At 40.9% G+C, this 13712-nt stretch overlaps 2 protein-coding genes across 5 annotated transcripts; one reads left to right on the top strand and one right to left on the bottom strand.

The window, feature by feature from the left end:
- Positions 1-924: 924 nt before the first annotated feature.
- On the bottom strand, positions 925-5528 carry LOC103997727 (U-box domain-containing protein 52-like). Its single transcript, XM_009419034.3, has 10 exons — positions 5114-5528; positions 4967-5043; positions 4758-4876; positions 4486-4682; positions 4365-4416; positions 4032-4281; positions 3859-3960; positions 3365-3793; positions 2537-3283; positions 925-1365 (listed from the first exon to the last, which is right to left on the bottom strand). Exons 1-10 carry the CDS (start codon positions 5265-5267, stop codon positions 1279-1281), a joined length of 2214 nt encoding a protein of 737 aa, XP_009417309.2. The 5' UTR covers positions 5268-5528; the 3' UTR covers positions 925-1278.
- An 885-nt stretch (positions 5529-6413) lies between these two features.
- On the top strand, positions 6414-13481 carry LOC135675782 (serine/threonine-protein kinase STY13-like). 4 transcript variants are annotated; one of them, XM_065186303.1, is made up of 4 exons: positions 6416-6666; positions 6769-6869; positions 6994-7992; positions 12779-13481. In XM_065186303.1, exons 3-4 carry the CDS (start codon positions 7082-7084, stop codon positions 13116-13118), a joined length of 1251 nt encoding a protein of 416 aa, XP_065042375.1. In that variant the 5' UTR covers positions 6416-6666; positions 6769-6869; positions 6994-7081; the 3' UTR covers positions 13119-13481. The 4 variants fall into 4 exon arrangements, with proteins under 4 accessions (XP_065042381.1, XP_065042375.1, XP_065042369.1 ...); XM_065186309.1 differs by lacking the exon at positions 12779-13481 and adding an exon at positions 10333-12767 and having other exon boundaries at positions 6414-6666; positions 6769-7992; XM_065186297.1 differs by lacking the exon at positions 6769-6869.
- Positions 13482-13712: the final 231 nt, after the last annotated feature.

Genomic DNA, 13712 nt, shown 5'->3' with positions numbered 1-13712 from the left:
ATGATACTCAACCTCACCCATGTTTGGTCAACATTGGTCGAATATTTGCCCACTCCGAATAGGTCAAACGAGATTAATTAGGCTGACGGGTCTTTGGTGGATGAACAGGAGCACGCCAATAAATTTGCTGAGACCGAGGTAGAGAGCACCGACATCACCTGCTTCTAGATCGTAATGGTATCTTTGCGCATGTTGATGAATTAAATCCGGTTGATGAGATCGGGTTGACCTCATCAATCCAAGGTGGATGAATTTGATTTTTAATTGTTTTTTCCTATATGGAACACATTGATATAGGTGGTGAATTTTAAGGCAATATAGAGGCAGCTTAAGTTTTGCTATCCCATTTCAAGGGATAGTATATTACCTATAGTCTAGTCTATTCTTTTCGGCACCTCCTTATCGTATGTCTGTCTTATTCATGGATGGATAATTTTTTTAAAATAAAATTATTTTATTATTTATTATAATCTAATTTGATGAGAGAATCGATTCAGTTAGATAACTTTTTATTATAAAAATAAATTTTAAGCTAAAGTTAATTATATAGTATAATTATCAAATCCTCGTAAGCTTACTCAAATATTTTTTAATTTTTAATGTGAACTTAAATTAGGATGTTATAGAAAATTTTGATTCTATGTTATATCCGAAGTTTGACTACGATGTTAAACCCCAAAGTGAGGAGCAAGTATAATACCTCCAAGTTAGTCTCATGTTCAAATATAAAATAATTATTTAGGATTATATTGTTCTAATCCTTTCAAGTCGATGAATGCTGCTATGACACTCGAATCGATTATTTAGGATTATATTGTTCTAATCCTTTCAAGTCGATGAATGCTGCTATGACACTCGAATCGATTTGACGTCTTTTATAGCTTTAACTACATATGTCCACCTCTTTTTTTTTTTTTTTTTTTTTGGAGATCGATAGATTTCCCCATCCCCAAATATAGAAACATGTGATGGTATAATAACATAACACATGACAATGTTAAACAGTCATGAGAATGATGTAATTGAGCTTATTGTACTTTCACCTGTTCATCAAACCAACACAAACTCCAGTGGAAATAATATCAATGAAACAGTAGTTCGTGCACTTTAAGAGGAACATTTGGGGTTTCACCCTAGTAGTAGCACAGGTACAAACGCTTGCTACAGACATCTCTTGCTGTCATCATGAAGGAAGCAGTGTTACAAAGCAGCCTGTCGTGTGCAGTGACCGCTCCACACTGATTCAACCAACGCTCGCAAAAACAAGTGCTCCATCCATCATCTTCCAACGATGTTTGATCCACTGTATTGGCTTCTTGAGTTCTCATATCCCGACGGCACTTGCAGAGTGCCACTTCCCATATCCTAAGCGAAGAGAAAACAAATCAGAGAACAAAATAATTCTGTAAAAAAAAAACTAATATTTCTGTCTGCTTAATTACTTTGGTGATCATTAGATTGAGACTTTACAACATTATTGTCGTGGTAATAATGAATTCTAGCTTAATATTATTTGTTTTTCTTTTTGAGTGACGGTGTTATTTTTTTGTACTTTTATTGATATTATTATCTACAATTACATGACAAAGTTGACAAAGTTGACAAAATAATTCTGTAAAAAAAAAACTAATATTTCTGTCTGCTTAATTACTTTGGTGATCATTAGATTGAGACTTTACGACATTATCGTCATGGTAATAATGAATTCTAGATTAATATTATTTATTTTTCTTTTTGAGTGGTGGTGTTATTTTTTTGTTCTTTTATTGACATTATTATCTACGATTACATGACAAAGTTGACTTAGCTAACCTACTTGGATGAGAATAAAAAAAATAACCATAACAATAATATGTTGTGATATTTCAACTATATGAAATCGATTATATGGGTTCTTTTCAAACATCAAATTTTATGAAAAAATAAAATATATTAGTTAATAATATTTAAATATTTAATTATATAATGCCACTAGTATTATCCACATATGTTCATATCATATCATTTTAAATTATTTTTCTTTATTTTATCTTTCATCCAAAATATGCTTAACACAAATAAAAAATATATATTTTATTTTCATACTAACCCCTTATATCTATCTCAATATTCTCATCTAGGTGATATAAGTATTCACACAAAATTGTGAATACTATTTTCTACTTTAATTATCTAATTTTTTATTTTATAAATAATATTTAATCAATCTTTTCATGTTGATTAATTGATCCAATATATATATATATATATATATATATATATATATATATATATATATATATATATATATATATATATTGAAACTTCTTATTCACTCAATTTAACTACATTATCATATATTCAATCTTACTGTTGCTCGATTGATTTATTTATTTTTGCTTGATTGCATTATCATCTAATATTACTAAAATTACATATCATATATTTAATCTTAGTGTTTTGCTTGATTAATTTTTTTTTTTTATATTTAATGATTTTTGTATTAAAATCGATTATAATTAGAGGCTGTGGAGGAAAATAACAATTAAAATCTTACTTGCAGGGAAACTTCCGATGCGGTCTGGAAGCTGTTCCCAAACACCACCTGCTGCATGTTCTCTTCCCCAGCGTCTCTCAGTCTATTGAGCTCCGGCAGCACCGTCGTTCCAAGATCCGGGCGATCCTTCCGCCTTAGCTCGGCGCACTTCAGTGCCAGCTTCGCCAAGCACAGCGCTTCCTCCACTGGCCAATCTTGGACCGATGGGTCCAACATCTCTGCGAAGGTTCCCTTCCCGATCGACCGGTCTACATGATGCCTCAGCCCCATGGGAGACCTCCCGGTGATCAGCTGCAGCAGCAGGATCCCAAAGGAGTAGATGTCGGACTTGGTCCCCAGCATGCCCGTCTGCTGGTACTCGGGATCGATGTAGCAGAACGTGCCGGCGGTGGCCGTCATTCGATACTGCGTCACGTGGTCCGCCACCGACGCCGGGACCAGGCGGGCCAGGCCGACGTCGCTGATCTTGCTCACGTAGTTCTGGTCGAGCAGGATGTTCGCGGGCTTGAGGTCCCTGTGAACCAGCGGCTCCGGCTTCGTTTGGTGGAGGAAGAGCAGGGCCGTGCCGATCTCAGCCGCGATGCGGAACCTGTGCTGCCAGGGGATGGGTGGCGTGTTCCCCCGCCGCAGCAGCCGGTCCTCCAAGCTCCCGTTCGCCATGTACTCGTACACCAGGCAGCCGTACTCCGGGCAAGCGCCGAGGAGGATAACCATGTTCGGATGCCGAATGAAGCTCAATATCTCCACCTGCACACGCAATCACTCACACTCAAATCTCTGTTCGTTGCAGGATTCGCCATCTTCGTATGCAGCGCTTAAGATCCATACCTCTTGCTGGAACTGCAGCTTTCCTTGAGCTGCATCTGGTCGCAGCACCTTCACGGCAGCTTGCGTGTGATCGAGATAGCATTTATAGACGGGACCATACCCACCTTCTCCAATTTTGCGGCTCTCTGCAAAGTACTCAGTGGCCACCTCTATCTCGTCGATCGTGTATTTCCTGTACTTCACGTCCGCTTGTGGGAGACACTCCATGGCCTTCTTCCTCACCTCGGAGTCTTTGAGCACCCTCATCTCTGCATCCATTCTTTTCTGTGCTTCAAACTCCGCAATCTGTTTGGCAACCTCAGCTGCCTCCACGGCGGCCTTGCACTTCGCCTTCTCCTGTGCTGCCAGAGCCAAAGCAGCTTCTCCTGCCAGTCGAGCTTCTTCTAGTTTTTGCTGCTCCTCCATCCTCCAACGATGGAGCTCCATTGCCTACGGCAGAATCAATAGTCAGTCAGTGGTGTAATTCGATTTCGGTGGCTCTCGCAGATACACACCTTCTGTTTAGCTGAGAGGGCTTCTTTGCAGGCTGTGCTGTACATGTCCATTGTATGCTTGAGTTCTAATCTCAGCCTATTCATCTCCGCCTCGATAGATTCCTGTAAATTCCAAGATAGGTGTTATGCTTCCTGCGAGCATTTGTACTCGAACTTACAGGGAATGCACGTACCGATGCCTCGGACGAGAAGCTGTCGTGAGACAGAGACGAGAACCCGGTCCCAGATGAGTAAGCCCCCACTGACCTTCGTGGTGATTGCACCGACTCAAAGCTGCGATCTGACGACATGTAGGAAGACCTCGTAGGGAAGGCGCGGTCGAAACTTGGCCTGCCACTGCTCACGAACGATACGTCGCTACCGGACATGGTCTCTGAACTGTACCTTGCGGTCAGGAACTGCATTCCCCTGTTGAACGGTGACCTGTGCACAGTCATGAAGACAGAAATGGTGAGATGGGAGGAGAAGAAGATGCTGGCCAAGTGCGTTGTGGAGGAAGCTCTTACTTCATCGATTCGGTATCTTTGTACAGATTGTAAGTCTCAGACGGAGCATCACCTGGCAGAAAGGAAGAGCTTAGTTTCCTTCATTGAAGCAACTAGCTAACAACATTGCAGCAGAATATACCTCTGTTGCGGTGATCCAGGGGACCGGATGCATGAGTCGCTTGGCTTTGGATTTTAACCAGTAAAGGCGAAATAGCCGGTGCTGGACGGACGGCGTTCCTCACGGACGAGACCTTCCCTTTGGTGATGATGTAAACGGTGCAGAAATCAGGCACGTTCTTGGAGATGTTGGTGCTGATGTCTGTGCTTCTGAATGATCTGAGTGCAACATGTTGAAGTGTAAGCACTCGTTCTATTCGTGATAGCAGCGGTGCTTGGGGATGTAAAAATCACCTCACGAATCCGCTTCTTGATGCTCCCACCACCAGCTTCTCGATCGCGGCATGCGAGACGAAGTCCACGATTGCCTTCGGGACGTCGGTGTTCTCCAGCACGATATCCTTGCAGTTAACCTGTTCGACGCTCAAACCGAGCCTAAAGTTTCTAATCCTTGCGTTTAGAGTTCAATGTTTTGACAGCAGAAGTGAACAGAGATGACTCACATCCTTTCTCCTGCAGAAGCATCGGAAGGGAAGAAGTACTTCCTTGGCTGCGGACGCCGCGTCTTGTTGTGGCCCGGCTGCATGGCATCACACAGAGAATGAGCAGTTCGCTTCGGATGATACCACCACTGAATGCAGTGAGCTTACATGAAGCCTTGGTGTTCACGTGGACGAGGAGAAGGGACTGATCCGCGCCGACGACGTTGTCCAGGGCCCACTTGAGCGCGCCTTGGCTGCTCTTGTCCTTGTCGACGGCCACCGCGACCACCGGCAACGCTGACCCATCCGTCGCCGGGCCCATCCCTCCTCTCCTGCTGCCGTTTCGCAGACCAGCCAGCTCCGAAGAGATTGCTACGGAAAAGAAGATGAAGAGCAGGTTTTACAGGAGCATAAGATTGAGAGGAGGTCACCGACTCTTCCCCTCCTCTTAATGCCTCTCTCCGTCTCTCTCTCCTCTGAAGCAGCGGGAGACGTTTGTCTTCTCCATCTCGAGATGCCTCCTGTCTGTTGTGCTGTCGGCTTGTCTTTATGAGGTGCAACGCAGATTTAGGGCGGTGGTTCTCCGAGTAACCAAACTTGGCCGAGTACGCTCTCCGTCATCCCCTCGCTCCCTCCTTTCCCATTCGTAACCCTTGACGCGTTGTGTCCAGGCAGACAGCTGCTTGGACCAACGGAGCCACCGCGCGTATAACCGCGTCGGCGCACGATTTCCACGATACACAGTCACGACACCTCTCTCCAAACGTGCCACGTCAGTAACTCGTGCTTCCAGTTGCGTGTCCAGTCATGTCCGAGGCGACCGACCGAGCTGTCCGTGACGTCTCCGGCGGTGATTCAACTCGTGAGGCTCACATGACGTCGTCCCGACGTATTTACACAGGTGATTCGGTTCGTCGGACGACAGCATGACATCATTTTCCGTCCGCCGCTTGTCCCGCTCGGATTGGTCCGTTCTTCTTCCACCGTTTCGCGTCGCCCTAGTCCCCTACCTGCCTTTTCATTGCAAGTACCCATGGCGCCACCGCGGGTCCCGGTGGGTCCCACCGTATCGTCCAATCACGAAGCAGGAGCCCAACTTTCTTATATATATTGTAATCAGTGTTCCCGTAGCATTAAAGTATTAAGCATTTATTCTGTTTTCATTTAACTTTTTCGTTCCCAAAATGAGAAATTAAATTAATAATATATTTTGTAAATGGTAAAGCAATGAGTAATAATCGGAGCAATGATTGCGGATAAGATTAAAAATTGGAAATAATCGGCGAATGAAATCTACGGGATATCCTCGGGAATATGCACGGGGCGGGGATCGGGCGGTATCATTATATCGCGCGAGGAAACGAATTTTTACCGTAACGGCGACCGCCGACCACGCGGTCGAGAAGGCAAATATTTAAAAAGATGCACCCAAAAATCGATAAATAACACGAGAAATAAAACCCCGTCGCGAGGGTGTCATTTTTGACGAGCCCGAGAACGGACCGAGAGGAAAGCAAGGGAGTGTGCGGAGCAAACGACTTGCTCCTTCCTCCTCCGCTTACTGGTCTTCGTCGTCGTTGTCGTCGTCTCTCCGCGTCTCCGTAAGGGAAAGGGTGGAAGGTGGTGGTCGCGCCTCCTGTTCCCTCCCCGATCTCCGCCTTGCTGCCCCGCGATTCTGACTTCGGCTTCGGTTCCCTTTCTCTTCTCCCCTCTCGATCGAGGTAAGTCTCGTCGAAATCCGTAGCCCTTCGCCCCAGATCGGTTGGTTTTCGTGACTCGTGGAGTTCTCTTCTCGTCTGTGATTTTGTTTCTGTTTTCGCCAGTGAACTTTTTCTTCTTGGAGTTGGGGTGTAGCTATGGTGAATTCGGGAGGCAATCGGACTAGTTTTTGATCGGTGATTCTTGGAAGGAGCGGAAAATAGTGGTTGATTCTGTGGATTTTATGTTCTTTTGTTCTTTATGTCCGTGGATTTCGTTAGAAAGTTGAGATTTTTGGGTGCAAAATGCGGCGGAGACAAGTCCCCTTACAAAGAATGATTTGATTCTAGGTTATTGGATTTGCATTGAAGCTTGAATTTAGAGGGTCTGCGTGAAAATTGAGTCTTCGTGCATCGGAGAGAGTTTTTTGGATTAGAGATGTTGGAAGGCCCCAAATTTCCCGGCATCTTGGGCAGCGGTGGGGGGATCGATATTGGGAGCAGTTTCTATGATACCGCGTACTACCGGAAGCTTGGGGAGGGCTCCAACATGTCGATTGACAGCATCAACAGTATGCAGACTAGCGTCAATGGCGGGTCCATGGCCATGTCGAGGGACGCCAGTAGTGTCGGGTCGAGTGACTCGCGTACTGGCATCCTCAGCCACCCCGGGCTCCGCCAGGTTCCCACCCCGAATTACTCCGTAAACCACAGCGTCATACGACCAGGCAGGGTCAATCCGGGCCTGACGGATGATGCATTGGTACAGGCCCTGATGGATACACAACACCCGACAGAGACCCTACAGGGTTACGAGGAGTGGACTATCGATCTTTATAAGCTCAACATGGGAATGCCCTTTGCTCAGGGGGCTTTTGGGAAGCTCTACAAGGGCACCTACAATGGAGAAGATGTCGCTATTAAGCTGCTAGAGAGGCCGGAGAATGACCCAGAGAGAGCACAGTTGATGGAGCAGCAGTTTGTGCAAGAGGTCATGATGTTGGCTACTCTGAAGCACCCAAATATAGTGAGATTGGTTGGGGCATGTAGGAAGCCTGTTGTGTGGTGCATTGTTACCGAGTATGCCAAGGGAGGGTCCGTGAGGCAGTTCTTGATGAAGAGGCAAAACAGGTCGGTTCCACTTAGGCTGGCAGTACGGCAGGCTCTTGACGTTGCAAGGGGGATGGCCTATGTGCATGGGCTAGGATTTATACACAGGGATCTCAAGTCAGACAACCTTCTGATATTCACGGACAAATCCATAAAGATTGCTGATTTTGGAGTGGCTCGTATTGAAGTGAAAACTGAAGGGATGACACCAGAGACTGGAACGTACCGCTGGATGGCTCCGTAAGTGAATACTGTTACTTTCTAGTTGTGTCATCATGAGAAATTCTTAAGAAGCATTTGTCGCTAACTGTGTGCTGGTTCTGCTTGACGTTCTACTGAAATTCAGGAGAGACTCAATTAAAATTGATTTCCATGTATTTACATTATAAGTGAAGCTTCTAAATTTAGGCGGATGAAATTCAATAGTTAAGATTCTGGAAAAATAAGATTCTTTTGCTGCTAATTTTGATTTATTTTCTCTATTTGGGTTAAACAAAGTCTTATATTACATTTGGATGAAGTGCTGGCTTCATAAATATCTTTAGAATAATTTCTATTCTCACTCCCAGTTTTTACAAGCTTTTACCTGTGCCTTCATAGGTTATGCTAGGAACTTTACCTAGACGGTTGCATATAAGAATGAATTTTGAATATCACATTTCTGTTGTTTTTTGTAAGAACCTTTTGAGAAACCTGATCAGATATGAAACATGGAAGATTAGTTTGATGAAAAATATATCCCAGTTTAGCATGATCATACTGTATAATTGAATTCCATCAGTTTAAGATACCAGCGATATTTCCACCAAAGAATTCAGCATTTGTCATACGTCTTACTTTGATTCCCTTATATGACCTTTTCCCCGGAGTGCTTTTTCAAGTATTTTTCTGAGCGCAATCGTCACCTGAGTACCAGCCACTTGCTTTGTCATGTATGTGCCCTGTAATTGGTTCATTCATGATAATAGAGGACAGTATGTCTTAGTGGAATTCATTAAATAACATACAAAAAACTTATTAGTAAAGACTACATGTTTGACCTTCAAATAGTTAGTAGGGACGTTCATATTTTTGCTTCACTTTCATTCTGATTTTTAATTTATTTTTTCAGATAAATGCAATTCATTGTTGTTCGCTTTTCATGGACTTTGTCGTATAAGACATGGCTGCAAACCTCTGTCCATATTTTATTATCTTGGCAAAGGCATGTATCCATATGCATTGTCATCTCTCCTTTCTGCAAGACACCCCTGGCAAATGTCATGTAAAGCAACAATATGTCATAATGTGGCTATGATTAGTGGTACACTAAATCTTTTATTAAGGCTACTTATGCTTATGGATTTGATGTGCTTATTTATGATCATCTATATGTGTGTGCTATCAACATATGCATGCTATAACTTATCTGGGGGTATAGATTGATGCTTTCTATATGATCCATGATGTAGAAATAACCATGCAATTCCACTTGATGGATACCAAAAATGGTAGTATATGTGTCCCGCATGTACTATTTTATTTGTTAATGCATGTTAGTGGATGTGGATGTATACATTAAAGTTAACTGGTTCTGTAATGCAACAGATTCAGTAATATATTTTACTGAGATGTAGGATGTGTACAAATCAACTGAGAACGTTAATCATACCCAGAATATTATCCCATGTAAATTAGTTCTGCAATTAGATATGCGTCAGCCAGATCTTTATTTGGCATAATAAGCTGTGAGTTTCTAGTGAGGAGCTTCCCAGTACTTTTTCTAAATTGCTATTGTGCCTTGGAACATAATAAGAATTTTATTGGCTTTCTTACGGATCAGATTAATAGAACTTTCTTGCCTATTAACACCTTTAAAGTACCAATGATTCAAATCAAGAATCTTTATATATGGATTGGACCATGTCTGATCCTCTTCATCCTTGGTAAAATATCCTATAGATTCTTTACTGGACTAGATCTTGTCCTTTTAACCTTAGTAAACCAATTTTGTAGTTTCTAGTTGTTGAAAATAGACTACTCTGATTCAGGGACCTCTCAGCATGTTGGCATACAACTTTGTTTCTTAAATAGTGATAAACTGGATCCCTGACATACTTATCCTTTTAATTAATAACTTAATTCATTTTCTTGGTGCAAATATATACCATATATGTCACTGGGAACAACTAACTAACATGTTTGTGTTCATAAGTGAGCAGGTGCATTATAAATGAGATGCATCTTTTAGGAAAAAAATGAATAATTAATAAATGTTCATGAAATATGAGATAATAAAACCATTACAGAGAGTCACAGTACAATGTCAGATAAGAAAATTATTTTGCTATACTTGTAGATCAGATGCCTTCTCCCATGCGTTTTTTTGAGGTTTTAATTTTTTTTATTTGAACAGCATTCTTAGTGCTCTGTTAGCAAGAATATTTGTGTTTTATTTGCCGGTTTATTATTATTATTTCTATGTCTTGTAATATTTACAGAAGAACCAGAAGTAAAATTTGTCAAACCTAATATGGCATTTTGGTAAATATGAGATATCTGAATTTGCAATTGAATCTGTTGAATACTGCTCTAAAACAGGCTATAGGTGGGTATTCTCTATAAACAAGCAAGCTCATATTGGTTGTCTGATTCAACTGCTTGAAATACAGTGCTTAGTTTTCTTCAACCAGGTGATGATAGTCAAAAGATTAAACTCCAAATTTCAAAATACTTGTAATCTGTTCAAGTCAATATTAATATTACTCTCCTGGTTTATAAATTGAACTTACTTTTAGAAACAATTTTTTAAGAAAGTGCATAATGATCTCTGTCTTCTCTTTTATTCTGAAAATGAACTTGCTTGCATAACTTCAAAATTAATGAATGCATGCCTATAAGGCAATTTCAAAGGATTTCTTGTCAACTACAGAGTAACTGATGCAAATCAAATTTTAAAATATCATGTCTTTCCTTTTTTTGTCGCTGTTGGCTTCCAATGTGATGAGATCACATGCTTGTGATAATTATGGATTCACAAGTATCAAAAGTTCATTTGGCAATATCATGTGACCTCTACATGTTAGTTTAAAAAACATCTAGCATTTTCTTTGCGAGATGAGCTGTGCACTGTCATCTTCTCTTTGAGCATTTTGTTGTGTCATTGGATCTTCGGTTGAAATGCTTTGATGCAATTATTTATGAGGGAGGTAGGCCTCATCCTATGGCTTACTCCAAAAGTTGCAAGTCGTTGCCATTATTCATCGAGTTACCTGGGAGCAAAGCATATGACATTTTATTCTTTAAAGTTATCAAATCATATGGTTGCTATATCACAAACAATGATCACATTTGAAGATTAATAATACCACAGGATATGCTTTTTAAGATTGAAACATACATGAGTATACTCCATGCATGTATATTATGTGTCCAGTACATTACATGAAATAGTTGCACTGGACTGCATCATTTTTTTCCTCTCACAGCTAGTCCTGCTTTGACATCTCACCAGGAAAAATGCAAGTAGGATCTTGGCATGACAGAGTACATTTATGTCGTGCCCATCAGTGAATGCGTAACCTTTGCACATGAGACTTTTACTCTGTGGCCATATCATATCCATGATTTCTGTGAGCCCTTTTATTGTAAATTCTCTTCTTAAGAATCTGTAGACTTGTACACTGTATATTATAAACTTTATTTCACATGATAATCTGTTCTTTTATATCCCAGGTATTCTCACATATGTGTTTATTGGAAATTCCTAGACTAATGATATTGATCCATTATGACATATAGCCAACATTGACATGATTCAGTCTTTTTTTGAAGATGCATATCTTTTTGAGAGTGACTGCTTCGCTCTCATCCTCTGAAAGTTCATTGTTCCTCGGTCACAACTGGTTGTTATTTGCTACTTGAAATTGTTAGCGTCAGGTTAGATTTGGAACTTCTGTTTGTAGCCAATTTATGGACTGCCATTAGCATGAGCTAGCACAAAATTTTTATATGCAAAGCTATGCATTTGCAGATCAACCTCTTAGGATGATTCTACACCTGCGATCACGCTTTCCTTTGGTTGTAGGAATTAATTAGCTTTCTGGTGCTGACGACATTTGATTTCATTTAGCCTCTATCTGATGGATTGGACAGTGTTTAGAATTGATTGGATTGGAAACTTTAAATTTTATCAATCAAGCAGATTTCCATATCTTTTGCTTACAGTCTTGAGAAGAAGTTCAGCAGTTACAGAGAGTTCATTTCTGAAGAACCGTAGCTACCATATTTTTCTTTTCAAGCTATGAGAAAATTTTGACAATGCAGTTAGCTGGTATTTTTAAGCAAACAAGAATAAACACACTACACAATACTTGAATATTATTTTGTCAAAATATTATATTATGTATACTGCTCATTCAAAAAAATATAGTTAACTGTGATGAACTGCATTAACCTCTCTCTGGAATCGTGTGGAATGCCTGACATTTTTATCCCATCTCGACAAACCCTTGTTTTCTCCAATAAATATATCGATGTACTAAGTTGGTGTTCTGATCATAATATGGCTAACTTAGTGCAGATGATTTGGTGCCTCATTTGCTTATTTATCAGATTCTTGACATCAATGCTTCACTATATAATTGAAATTTTGTTGCTTGCTTACGTTCCCATAGATTTTATTAAAAGGAAGTTCAAACCTTTTTGGTATATGATACATTCGGCAAAAAGCTGTTATTTGGTTGGTTGAGTAGATATGTAAACACATACTACTGCACTAAAATGGTCGTCAGCCAAGCAGGACTAAAATTTTTTCTGCCTTTACTACTGTAACTCTTTTTTATGTATACGAGCAGAAAGTTCTTCAGACCAGGTACACTGTGTGTTGATTCCTAAGTGATCTTGGAAAGAAATACTGACCTATCAACTTCCGACACATAATTTCATTAATGTTTTCTTTTAACTAAAGAATCTGTCATGTTCTCTTCTACTTTGTTGGTAAGCATTCACTGTGAATTGGACTAACGATGTTCCTTCTTGGATGCAGAGAGATGATACAGCATAGACCTTACGATCAGAAAGTTGATGTTTATAGCTTTGGCATTGTGTTGTGGGAGCTTATAACTGGAATGCTTCCCTTTCAGAACATGACGGCCGTGCAGGCAGCATTTGCTGTCGTGAACAAGAGTGTTCGCCCAGTCATACCGCATGATTGTCTTCCAGCACTCGGCGAGATCATGACCCGCTGTTGGGATGCAAACCCTGATGCACGTCCTCCCTTCACCGAGGTCGTCAGTATGCTGAAGACTGCAGAGATAGAGATAGTAGGCGCTGTCCGCAAAGCACGTTTTCGATGTTGCATGTCCGAACCAATGACCACCGACTGAAATAGGGAGCAAGATGATGAAAATTACAAAGTAAAGAAAAGAGGGAGAGAAAAGGAAAAGGCAGCCAGTGTATTCATCATATTACTGGACTGGTTGAAGTAGAAGAAATGGTGCGTGTGTGTGTGTGTGTGTTGTTATTTGCCTTACTGCTTAGATAAATTTGGTTTCTTGTTGGCAGCCCTGCTTAAGTTTGGTAGCTGGAAGAACAACTTCTTCTCGTCTTCATTTTGTAATGCCTTTTGTGATGCTCATCTGTCGGTAGCTGCTGACTTTTTTCTTTGTTTTGTTCTTCCACCAATGAGTTGTTGAAAATTTCCTTTATATTAAATCTTTGCCTTACTGGGTTGAAGGGAAGGCAACAAATGCTGACAGTGGATCTTATTTGGGTGTCACTCCAGCGTGGATCGAAAATTTTCGGTAGCTCGAACTCTTGCAGTCCAATCAACTAGATATGACAATATATAAACTAGATTTGTCATGTCACATGACATCTAAGAGAACATTCTATATTTGGAACTTACCACACCGATACTAAATACTCAAATTCTGTAAAGATTTTTTTTAGCTACAATGAATAAAGACTAATTTGATCGT

The sequence above is a fragment of the Musa acuminata genome, chromosome BXJ1-1 (assembly GCF_036884655.1).
Source record: "Musa acuminata AAA Group cultivar baxijiao chromosome BXJ1-1, Cavendish_Baxijiao_AAA, whole genome shotgun sequence".
NCBI classification, from domain to species: Eukaryota; Viridiplantae; Streptophyta; class Magnoliopsida; order Zingiberales; family Musaceae; genus Musa; species Musa acuminata.
The sequence above is the reverse complement of the archived record's forward strand: the minus strand, read 5'-3'. Positions and strand labels throughout refer to the sequence as shown.

Excerpts from the sequence above, each read along its gene's own strand:
- LOC135675782 (XM_065186297.1), top strand. The coding sequence starts at position 7,082 with ATGTTGGAAGGCCCCAAATTTCCCGGCATCTTGGGCAGCGGTGGGGGG. Across the intron at positions 7,993-12,778 it reads ACGTACCGCTGGATGGCTCC|AGAGATGATACAGCATAGAC; the intron begins GTAAGTGAATAC and ends TCTTGGATGCAG.
- LOC103997727 (XM_009419034.3), bottom strand. The coding sequence starts at position 5,267 with ATGGGCCCGGCGACGGATGGGTCAGCGTTGCCGGTGGTCGCGGTGGCC. Across the intron at positions 5,044-5,113 it reads CGTGAACACCAAGGCTTCAT|CCGGGCCACAACAAGACGCG; the intron begins GTAAGCTCACTG and ends GATGCCATGCAG. Across the intron at positions 4,282-4,364 it reads AAAGATACCGAATCGATGAA|GTCACCGTTCAACAGGGGAA; the intron begins GTAAGAGCTTCC and ends GACTGTGCACAG.